At 34.9% G+C, this 12,079-nt stretch overlaps 1 protein-coding gene across 2 annotated transcripts in view; it reads right to left on the minus strand.

The window, feature by feature from the left end:
• Nucleotides 1-11,260, minus strand: part of LOC136853913 (barH-like 2 homeobox protein) — a 16,914-nt gene extending 5,654 nt beyond the window's left edge. Inside the window, exons 1-3 of one of the 2 annotated variants that reach the window (XM_067129817.1) lie at nt 11,069-11,252; nt 9,842-10,391; nt 295-452 (exon numbers count right to left, since the gene is read on the minus strand). In XM_067129817.1, coding sequence (XP_066985918.1) covers nt 295-452; nt 9,842-10,313 — 630 coding nt within the window. In that variant the 5' untranslated portion in view covers nt 10,314-10,391; nt 11,069-11,252. Of the gene's footprint in view, nt 1-294; nt 453-9,841; nt 10,392-11,068 lie in introns of both variants that reach the window. The other variant, XM_067129818.1, reaches the window with a different exon arrangement.
• Nucleotides 11,261-12,079: the final 819 nt, after the last annotated feature.

Consider the following 12,079-nt stretch of genomic DNA (forward strand, 5'->3'; position numbering starts at 1 on the left):
AGGTTTGTTTTTAAGAAGGTTTTTGTTAGTTTTCCGTTAGTGTGTTTGTTAGTAGATTTATGGTAAAAACTTACGCGTGAATATTTTAGAAAATTGTATCGAAGGTGGACCGTGTGACTTTTTGAGAATAGCTGTTGGCCTGGCGTCGGATGTGGATAAGGGACCCTTTGGGTTTGGAGTGTGGGAGTTGGGATAGATTGACTTAGGGGATGAGTGAATCAGTTTGTTCTCTACAAAATGTCTGAACTCTACGAAAACTCCTCAGTTGAAAACGACAACTGATTCTAAACTGACCTGCGTTTCGGTAAGCTTAAGCTGTTTGGAGAGCTGGAGCCTCTTGCTGACGGAGAGGTACTTGTTCTTCTCGAACTCCTGCTCGAGGGACTTGATCTGGGAGGCCGTGAAGGCCGTGCGGGGCCTTTTCTTCCGCTCGTCGGTGCTCCTGGCGTCTTCTGAAATGGAGAAGGAGGATCAGAACTTTCAAAAACACGAAGTTTTCAGTTAGTAAATTCTCTCTCAATTTTTGGGGTCTGCATGGTTCTTTTTGAACCCTAGAGTGACTCATTGCCTCTCATATTGGACTCCTACGGCCTGATGAAGTTCCAGTATTGCTGAGTGTTTATTTTTTTTTTGTTTCATCTCAATTATGTTTCATTTGAATCGTGCTTCATCTTAGGTTTCATCTAAATCGTGTTTTCACTTAAATTATTTTTCACTGTAATTGTTTCGTCTAAAATGCGGTTTATCTAAATTACGTCTCTACTGAATTATTTGTCACCTTAATCATAGTTCATTTAAACTGCGTTTCATCTAAATTATGTTTCATCTAAGTTGAGTTTCATCTCAGTTATCTTTAATTTTGTTTCATCGAAACTATTGCCATCTAGGAGAATTTGTAAATACGAGTAGCAAACATCAGTATCTCAACAATGCTTTAGAACAGTGGTTCTTAACCAGGGGTGCTGGCACACCTAGCGGGTGCGAAGCAGGTTTCTAAGGGGTGCGAGGATGCCTGTGAATAATTAATGTAAAATATATTTTTATATACACATATTTTTTTCTGCAAAAAAGATAAAGAAAAATAATAATAATAATAATAATAATAATAATAATAATAATAATAATAATTATTATTATTATTATTATTATTATTATTATTATTATTATTATTATTATTATTATTATTATTACAGCAGTGCTTTGAGCTATAGATAAACCTACACCTAATTTCCTAATGAAGTGGCAACGTTGCAACAGATTTGAGTACAGGATACAAGTCGTATGTGTGTCAGAGAGACTTCGTATTTTAGCTTTTTTGTTATTTCGGCAATTCAGGGTGTGCGAGAACTAACTGCTGATTTGAACGTGGTGCATACATTGAAAAAGGCTAAGTACCACTGCTTTAGAACATTATGAAAAAAAATGTGCGAGTTAATATGTTTGATTTAAAATTGGTATAATTTCCGTGCGGGTTATATTTGTTAGCAGCGATTGCAGTAACTAAGTTAACATACTATTGACGATTCCATGGAAGAGTATTTTTATCCATTTTATCAGTGGATTTGTTAATAAGACAGATGTCGGCAGGTAGCTAGGAAATTTTCAGCAGCAGTTTCTCACTTAGGAAGAATTTAGGGTTCGGATACTTTTGTTTTATAGGTAGTGTGTACGCACACCATAACGCCCGCGTTCCCACATACGCACATATATAAATACATACATACACATATATACATATATATGTATATATGCATATATATATACATAAATATACATCTAATATATATATACACATATACATATATGTATATTTATATAGGCTACATTCTCTCTCTCTCTCCATATATATATATATATATATATAATATATATATATATATATATATATATATATATATATATATATATATATATATAAGTCTTAATTGTAGTTATAACTACATACTGGGGTCCTCATACACAGAAGTTACACGCATGGATATTTTATAATGAATATATGTCAAAAATACTGTACATTGTACATCGGTACTCTATTTGCTTTTGCTGACACGCATGCTGTCTATTAATAGTTGGACTGAAAAGTCTAGTAAGAGTAATATTACGTATCCTGATAAAATGGTGGTTCATTTAAATATTATATATATATATATATATATATATATATATATATATATATATATATATATATATATATATATATATATATATATATATATATATAATATGTGTAAAATAATTGTTCATTTAAATATATATATATATATATATATATATATATATGTGTGTGTGTGTGTGTGTGTGTGCGTGTATGTGTGTTTGTGTGTATATATATATATATATATATATATATATATATATATATATATATATATATTTATATATATATATTTACATACATACATACATACATACATACATACATACATTACCATTAAAATCTGACTGATAACATGAAGAGAAAAGAGAACAAAAGACCACGAGGAGAGTGTCCCGGGTTAATGGAGGTCATAAGTCATTTGATCTTAATGGGGTAGACGTCTGTCGTCTTTCCATTTCGTCTCATTCCTCTGTTTCTGCGCTGTTGAATATTCGTCAATGATGATCCTAATTTAGAGGTTCTCAATACGCGGTGTACAATGAATTATATTTTTATTAAAACTTATAGTTCTGGGGAAGATTATATGACTTACTTGAATTAACGCAAATTGATATAGACGGTCTCAATACACAGTGTAGAATTAATTATATTATCTTTAAAGCTTATTGTTCTGGTAATAATTATATGACATTTGAATTAGTGTAAATTTAACGCTAAAACGAAAGCACTGGTTTTTTATTTCGTTACGGCTGGTGTTTATTTTGGCTGTTGTTATCTTTGTCAGTAATAATAACAGTAATAACAGTGCAATGATGAAAAATCAATGACGGTCATTGTACCTATTGATCAGTAATTAAACCAAGGATTGCAAATAATAAGTATATCAATAATACCGGCCATTACGTTAAATGATAATGTCTGTGCCATTAACGTTAACTGAACGATAGACGTCTGTTTGGCGTCCCGGACATCCCCAAGATGTCACCGAGTAACGGCTAAAAAAAAAAAAAAAAAAAAAAAAATCAGTACTCCTCGACCTCCCCGTCAGCGGAAAACCAAGAAGGGCGTCTCTCCTTATGGACGTGGGTGGTAATGGGCGCAACCGACGCCCACTCGCTAAAAGCCTACTCATAGAGTAATGAATTCTTATAAAAGAAAGAAGAGGAAAAAAGAAGACGGTTGTTTTTCTGGCGCCGATACCCGACCTAATGAAGTTAACCTCGCTCTGACCCCGACCGGTTTAATGTCGACTTTTGTTTTCTAAATGGACAGCTTCTGCCCATTATGATGCTGCTGGTGGTAGGAGGAGGAGGAGGAGGAGGAGGAGGAGGAATGATAGCAGAAGAAGAAGAAGAAGTAAAATAAGAAGAAGAAGAAGAAGAAGAAGAAGAAGAAGAAGAAGAAGAAGAAGAAGAAGAAGAAGAAGAAGAAGGAGGCGATCATTTAAAAAAGTAGATGACAAAAGAGAAGCATCTTCTTAGAGGTAGAAGGAAAATGAAAACAGTGACTGAAGAAGAAGAATCAGAAGATATGGGGAAAGTACTTAAGGTCTTGAGTCTGTTGCAGCAGAAATCAGTCATGCTTTGTTTGGGAAATCATGAAGCTCATTTTGGCGGATTTTATTTTAATGTACTCTTGGTGAATGACAAAGGTACATCAGTATCTTTTCAAAGTCGTGTACGCGTATGCGTTCGTTTGCGTATCAGGATCCTAAAGAATCAGTTTGCAGCTGCAAGAGATATTTTATTAGGGGTCTTATTTTGATTGTAGGTGTACTGTTTATAGGCTATATAATATATGGATAGCTGACTGCTGACTGCGGGTATTAAAGAAATTACGTTCACAGGAGCTAGAGTGCTAGGCAGCTCTGTAGCGTAGTCGGTACTTCAAGAATTGTAAGCTGGTCTTGTATTTCAATTTCCAGGAGGGCCTGAATATGACTGGAGGAATTTAGGAAGCGATGTCAGCATTTTCTTTCGCGTAAATGTCCTCCGTTCATTTTCCGACGCCAATTAGACAAATGTATCAGTCAATCCACCGTTTCTTATTTCTTAGTACATGATGAAATATCGGTAGGTGCTCTGTATTTTCTAAGAGCTTAGTTGCCGAATAAGACTGAAATATTTTCCCTCCTGAAAAGTCTATGTCAGTCTCTAATGCCTGACTAGAGAAGACTGTTCATAAACGTTAATGAATGGAATTCAAGGGTATACATAACATATACACAAACCTATCTTAATTATTTATTTTGCGGTTGTTTTATATGATTCTTAACCGATGCTCAAATCATGAAGCTTCAATTTATCTTTCTTTGTTTACTTTTCACTTATTTATTATGTAAACGTTTGTTCCTTTTCTAAAGTTATCATGTTTTCGAATTTCATCACGATTCGGAGTGAATATAGAACAAGAATAAAAGTAGAAGGCGTTACCAGAAACAAGTAAAAAAAATGCGCCGAAGTTTCTTCGGCGCAATCGAGTTTTCTGTACATCGTATAATCAAGGCCACCGAAAATAGATTTATCTTTCAACGGTCTCAGTATAATGCTGTATGACCCGCGGCCCGGTAGTGGCCTGGCCTATATCGTTGCCAGGCGTTCTATTATGGCTAACTTTAAACTTAAATAAAATAAAAACTACTGAGGCTAGAGGGCTGCAATTTGGTATGTTTGATGATTAGAGGGTGGATGATTAACATACCAATTTGCAGGCCTCTATCCTCAGTAGTTTTTAAGATCTGAGGGCGGACAGAAAAGTGTGGACAGAAAAAGTGCGGATGGATAGACAAAGCTAGCACAACAGTTTTCTTTTCAGAAAAGGAACAAAAATTTGCGTCTAAACACGAATTAAGGACCTTACTTAAGTTGAAGATCTTAATGCTAGTTTTATTGAACTAAGTTTCCTGAAGTACTAAGCTTCCTTTTATACTTCCCATTTTTATCGTAGACTTGTTTGGTTCTGGGTAGACGTCGGTACTGTCATTCATTCAGAAAGAATGAATGACAGTCTTTCGAATGGCAAAGGCAGTATAAAGTACAGTACACTAGCTTTCAGTTCTTGACAGTCCTAAACTAAAGAATGTTCTCAGTTTCTGCTCCCGCCATATATTTTAACAACAATAGAAAGATTGAGAATGGAAAATCAATTTTAGCTACAATAGAAGATTGGATTCCTGATTAATTTTACCTATAGTAGGAAGATCTGAGAATGGAGGTTTAATTCTAACTACAAAGTGCAAGACATAGAATAGATGATTAATTTCAGCTACAGTAAAAAAGACTGAGAATACATGATTAATTTCAATTAGAATGGGCAAGACTGAGAGTAGATATTTGACTTTTGCTGCATTAGAAAGTTTGATTTAATGATTAATTTTAGCTATAACAGAAAGACTGAGAATAGATGGTCAATTTTAGCTTTGATAAGAAGACTGAGAATATCAACTTTTAGCTTTGATAAAAGACTGAGAATGGAAAAGTAGTAAATCTAAATTCCTGGGAATGTGGGTTTAAGCGATGTTGCCAATTCTTCTCTTGATCCCTAAAAGGGGTTCGAAGTCTCTTGACAGAAAGGAGAAAGTTTTTAATTTGTTTCCCATTTAGGATTCAAGGATTTCAGTGAATATCGTTTGCAAGAATATTAGGAAATATGAGAATTAAGTGCCTGTCGTAGCTGTAGGTTTCACAAACTCCCAGGAATTTTTTTTACCCTAATTTCTGCCTGTTTAATGTGAAAAATAGTCGATATCCCATTACGAGCTGCTTTACGAGCAAGAACTCGTGCTGGCATAAGGCCAGTTTCATTTATAACAACACAACAGTAATTTTCATTTAAGATTAAGCCCGCCTGGCACGGGCTCTTACTCTAAGGCAGCCCGCAAATTTTTTTATTTCCCTTTACATTAAATGCAAGCCCCTGTACCAAAATATTACGCAGTAAAGGACAAATAATCTGCTTTTTTATTTTCCCTTTTAAGACTTCGTTTGTCAGCTTTATATTATTTTCGTTGAATGGTGCTCACTTTGACAAACACTTTAGTTAATATATTATTCAAATGTTTTCTCCTTTGAAGGTATATTAAAGAAATTTGAGCTCAAGAACAGTATAATTTTTTCATTTTCATTTTTTTTTTTTTGTAGTGATAGCATTTTATTAATCGACTGCATATTATTGATCACATGGTGAGGTTTTGAAAAAGATTTTTTTTTCCAAGGTAACCACTAATCGCTGTTGTTGGAATGACTAATTTAAATGTTTGGTCACAATTCAGTATTATTATTATTATTATTATTATTATTATTATTATTATTATTATTATTAGTAGTAGTAGTAGTAGTAGTAGAAGCAGTAGTAGTAGCATTAGCAGTAGTAGTAGCATTAATATTACTACTTCCACCAATTGCACAAAATAAATTAGATATAAAGTTATGACTAAAGCAAAAAATTAAAAGTACGATTTTCCGGCAATATCAAAATGCGGGCATAAGGCGCTGAATTTTGTCATTTTTATTTGCTTTTCAAAATCACCACGAACAACGGCAAATTTCTAAAGTAAAAATTCGATGACGAACTGTCACCAAGCGTTAGGTAGATGAATATGCGCGTGAACTAATGTACTTTACACGAACACAACTACGCATGTTTCATGCGTTGTCAAAAAGGAAAGAAATGTATAACTTCATCATTAAAATTAGATAATAATAATAATAAAAAAAAGTAGAAAAACTACCCCGTTAATATCCGATAATAACCGGTGTCTTTGTCGACGGACGAAACTCTCCGGCAACTTAGTCTTGATAGCGTTCTAGAGAATGACTTTGGAGCGTGAGACAATTGTCCGTCTTCTCGTCGGAAACTGGACAAATTCATCGGCGCCAAGGAAACCAAGTGGTCGACACAAACTTAATGAAATCATGTTGTAAATGTCATGGGATAAGGGGAAGAGGGGAGGGGCAAGGATTAGAAAATCCACTCCAAATAACGAGAGTTGGAAACTCGTATGCCGGACAAAAGTCCGTATCAAGCCCCGAGCCCGACAGGATAGGTGAGTGATCTGTTGGATATCACGACCGCTTGTCTTTTCAGTAAATTCTGATTCAGTATCCCTACTTGTTCTTGTGACTGCTGTCTACTGTAAAAGCGGCAGACGGGGAGAAGTAAAGGTTAATTTTTAATGTTAACATCATCACCTGAGCGAAAATATTTTGCTGTAACGCGAATAGTAAATGGCGCATTGAAATCCGCGATAGTTCATCTAGTGTTATAATTGTAAAAGAAAATACATACACGTGTATTTTGAAGCTCTAAAGAGTCTACTTAGTTTTTATTTTCAGCATTAACTTTACTGGCAGAATGTCCTTTTTCGGTATCAGTTATAATTGTTTCTCGTCAAGAAACCCCGCTCCCGATTTTTTCCTTTAATCTCGAAAGATTTCATTTGTATGTATTCCTCTCTTTGATTGTTTTACTACATTGTACTAAGATTAGTGTGGAATTCTACCTCGCCAATATTATCAATATAAAGAAAGATTTACTTTCAGCGGAATTTTCCTTGTTGGAAGTCATATAACCTTAGGTACGTAAGGATTACAAAATTTTTCGATTTGCGCTGAGAATGAAAGTTACCACAAATAATGAATTTTAAGGCCACGACAAGAACAAATGCAACTACAGCATAATTCCCGTTTCCGGAGTAACAACAGTGACAATGGAAAGAAGGAAAACGTCACTTCCTGTGACCTCATAATAATAATAATAATAATAATAATAATAATAATAATAATAATAATAATAATAATAATAATAATAATAATAATAATAATAATATTGAGCTCTGAGCAAGTAGCAGATGATGAAAAGTGCAAAAGAAGCGACTCATCAGCTGAAACATATAATGACATTTTCGCATATTAGAAAGTGTAACGGTGATATCTGTCCCGAACAGAAGATTTACAGAACTCTAAAATCAGCCGTGCAAAACACATAAACACAGACACAAGCACACGCACACACACATACCCATGCATCACCTGTTTGAAAGCATAATGATAAAATGACACTGCAGTAAAAGTATAAATAAAGAACAAAAATCATAGCTCCATGGCTTTCTCTTCAATTGTCTGAGCATTTATATGCTAATCTATTACTTAATGATACTTAATAAACGCAATGTATATCCTGACTTCCACAAATGAAGAAACGAGGGAGGCGCTAACTTCAGTGAAGTTTCAGACTTTAGAAATATAACAATTATTTATGAATAGAACAATGCGTATAAAATTGCTCACTGCCGCTCTACTAATGTACGGAGAAGAAGATAACAAAAACTAATAAAACCTCATTAGATTTCCATTTATAAGTGTTAAATTCAACGTCTACAAATGATAAGAATTATGAAATTAAGAAGCACTGGGAAGAGCCAAATTCTCGTTCTAAGAGGCGAAATGATTGAAAGGATTTACCAAACAAATTGGCCTGCGAGTTTAAATTTCCTAAATAAGCTCGAAAAGAGGCTTGAAGGATAGGAAAGTAGGAACAGCAATTGTATACCGTTTTTTTTAGGAGCTGACGGTTCATAAAAGCAGTCGGCAAAATTGAAACCAATCTTTACTGGCTAAAGCTCGTGGTACTCACCACCCACCAGAGGTTACACTTCAAATGCAAAGGCCAATCAGAAGCAAGATAAAGAACTCAGTGATATTGGCTGAGGATATTTACCGTCAGCTTGAGAAAAGGAAAAAAAGATTACAGCAAGAGGAACACACAAAACATTATCTGTACAATGGCTGTGATTGTTGGATGCGAGATCCACCAAAATTCGTTTAAAATATTAGTCTGTCATTGTTCACTGAATAAGCAATACTGCAATCTGAGATGAAAGCTACTTTTTTTATTATAGGAAATTTTCTATGCTTCATTTTGGGATATTTAAGGCCTTTGCCATTGGTATGAGTCTCTTGTGTCATTCACGTTTTCCTCCATATTTCGTCATTAGCATGATCATGCAGTCAAAATGACGGTGATATAAGAGAGCGTCGAAGTTCGGACAAAAGTACCTTCATTCGGCAGTCATATGGGGACCTTTAGTGAGAAAGTGGCTGGGCCGGGTTGGATGATGGAAATTTAAATGTACGTTGTTACAAGGAAAAATAATAAATGAATAAAAAAACACGAATAAGTGCCATTTTTAGCATTTCTCGACATGTAAATTTTTCCTCGTGGTTTTCCTTGCTACATTTAAAAGAACTTTTTTTATATCCTCTAATATGTCTAGCTCTTAATTTTTTGGCTCATTTGCATAATTCTGATTTCTTTGTACAGTGGTTCAGAGCTTTGTTTAATACGGCAATGTAATGCATTTGGTGGTAATAATATATATTTTCTGTTGTTTATTTTGCAGTGAAAGTTAGATTTTTAACAATTTTTAAAGAGAGGGCTTACATATGAAAATTGAAACTAAGGATGGTGGCAGAGTTCCTTATCTGGATATCAGTAATTTCTCATTTTTAGAAAGATAATTGTAAAAAAAAAAAAGAATGTGCTTGTTTGGGAACCAACGCAGAATATCTGTACAAGATCGGAGTCACATTTTTTATCTATTAATTTTTGTCATGGAATAAACAAGAAAACTAGAATCAGTGAGTGTGTTTCTTAGTTCAAGTCCAAATACCTTCAATTAAAATTTAACTGAAAACCAAACGAAAGCTCATCACTATGGAATAAACAGCGCCATCCCCAATTTACCTGCATCGCTGTGAAGTGGCTCCGAAGGGGAGGAAGTCGAAACGCCCCCTTCCCCTTCCATAGAATGAGAGCTGCCTCCGTCGTCCACCACCACGTCCTCCTCGGCGCAGTCTTCCCTGAGGTCATCGTCCATATCTTCTTCGTCGAGATCATCGTCGTCTCCGGTGGTGGTGTCGCCCTCCACTTTGGTCGCGGGGATCTTCGGCGGCTCCGAAGTGGCGCGCAAGTTCGCCAGGAATATCGGCCCCAGGTCGGAGGGCTCTGGGGACTGTCTGCGAAGGACGCGGCCCCTGGAGTCCGGCAGGAGGGTTGGAATGAGCGCCTGCAGAGGAGGCGGACAGTGAGGAGGAGGCGGGCAGTGAGAAGAAACGACTTGAGTCGTTGGGGTGGAATCGGGTCTTCTTGAGGCCAAGAGGGACTCGATTGAAAAGGAGTCCGTGGTCGTCGTGGATTTGGCCGGCGATGATGACATCTTTGAATTTTTATTTTATTTTATTTTTAGGGGGCGATTTTTTCCGTCAGTTGTGATTGTATTCCAGATGTTTTCGATCTAGAAAAATTAAAAGAAAGAAGACGGTTTATATACGTATAAGGGAGCATTTTTTGGCTAGGTAAGATTGCAATTATTTCTTTTTTAATTTATTCTTTCAATAACCATAATAAATTTCTTAGGCTTTAGTGTTAGTGAACTTCATCTATTACCCTATATATATATATATATATATATATATATATATATATATATATATATATATATATATATATTATATATTTATATATATATGTATGTATATATATATATATATATATATATATATATATATATATATATATATATATATATATATATATTTATATTAAATATTATATATGCATGTTATATTTTGTAATAAGTAAAGTTCATCAACACTGCAACTCTATATGCTTAATTTGCTTATTTAATGAAGTCCAATTTTAAACTTATTCCGTTAAGAATATAAGCATTATAAAATTCACAATCGACCATTTATGTGAACCTTCAATGCGGTATTTAATGAAAAACATCATAAAAGTATGTAATGAGTCGAAAATATCTACAATAAATTTTATATCTATATCGGTAATTTTTAACTTTCATAACTTAACTGCACCACAGAATTTTCTTTAGTATGTATCTTAGCCAGTTCATGTGCAGTTATTTGCAGTGACAGATTACCACTTATCATATCATAATGTGAAAAAACGTACTGTATATTATAATGAACTGTAACAGTTTCATCAGTCGCTACGTAACCATAATTGGTCTTGTCAATCTTCACAAATTTTCTTTCTCGTCTGTAACTCACTCAAGCGGAACAAATGAACAAAATTCAGCAGCGCGCGAGATATGCCGCAAGTCCGACCACTTAGGCAGACACTGGGGATGACACTCTTTGGGTCTTGACAGTGCCAGATAGCGTCTACCACAAAGGGGAGGGGCACTCCGGAGTGCCAGTACTCTGAAATCGCTCTTTGAGTTGAATGTTACCTGACCTGATCTTTATTATCGTATTTTCATAAAGTATCAGTCAGCATCATTAAGATATACTCACACAAGCATTCGTAATATAAAAGAAAACTCACATAAACATGCTATAATTCCCCTCAGAATTCCCCTCTTGCCACGCCCACTGTTTACGGATAAAGAGACTCGGCCAATCAAAGCAAAGAGCGGAAATTGTGGGCGGAGCCGGAACCTCAGGAACCCGCGAAGCCACGCCTCTTTGATGTCCCATCCGAATATTGTTTACTGTTACTACTGATATCGATAACTTGATTTCCAATATGCAACATCTTTAACGGAAAACGAAGTGACAAATGACAGTACCTCGCGACAAGAGTCGGCTTTTATTCGGCTCCAAACAATTTCTGTGCAAAATTGTTCTTTTCAGGACAATTTCATTTCATTTTCTTATTTTTTCTTTAAGATTTCTTCTTCCTGGTATTTGTCAAAAGGTTTTCGTTTTATGAACATATATTATTCTATGTTGGATCACTTTTAACAACAAATGAAATCTGTCGTGAAATTACGATGTTTCACTATATTGTTTGGGGTGATCCTCGTATATACTACTTTCATAGTTTGATAATTCTAGATGAAATTACCTTCAGATTGCATACCTATAGGGCAGTACCTCATTTCGAAGGGAATTAACAGCAAAATACTACTTCTTTCCCGTTTGGTTATTAACCTGTCTAAAACATCTTAGACAGGGAAAA

Source organism: Macrobrachium rosenbergii, chromosome 28, assembly GCF_040412425.1.
Source record: "Macrobrachium rosenbergii isolate ZJJX-2024 chromosome 28, ASM4041242v1, whole genome shotgun sequence".
Lineage (NCBI taxonomy): Eukaryota > Metazoa > Arthropoda > Malacostraca > Decapoda > Palaemonidae > Macrobrachium > Macrobrachium rosenbergii.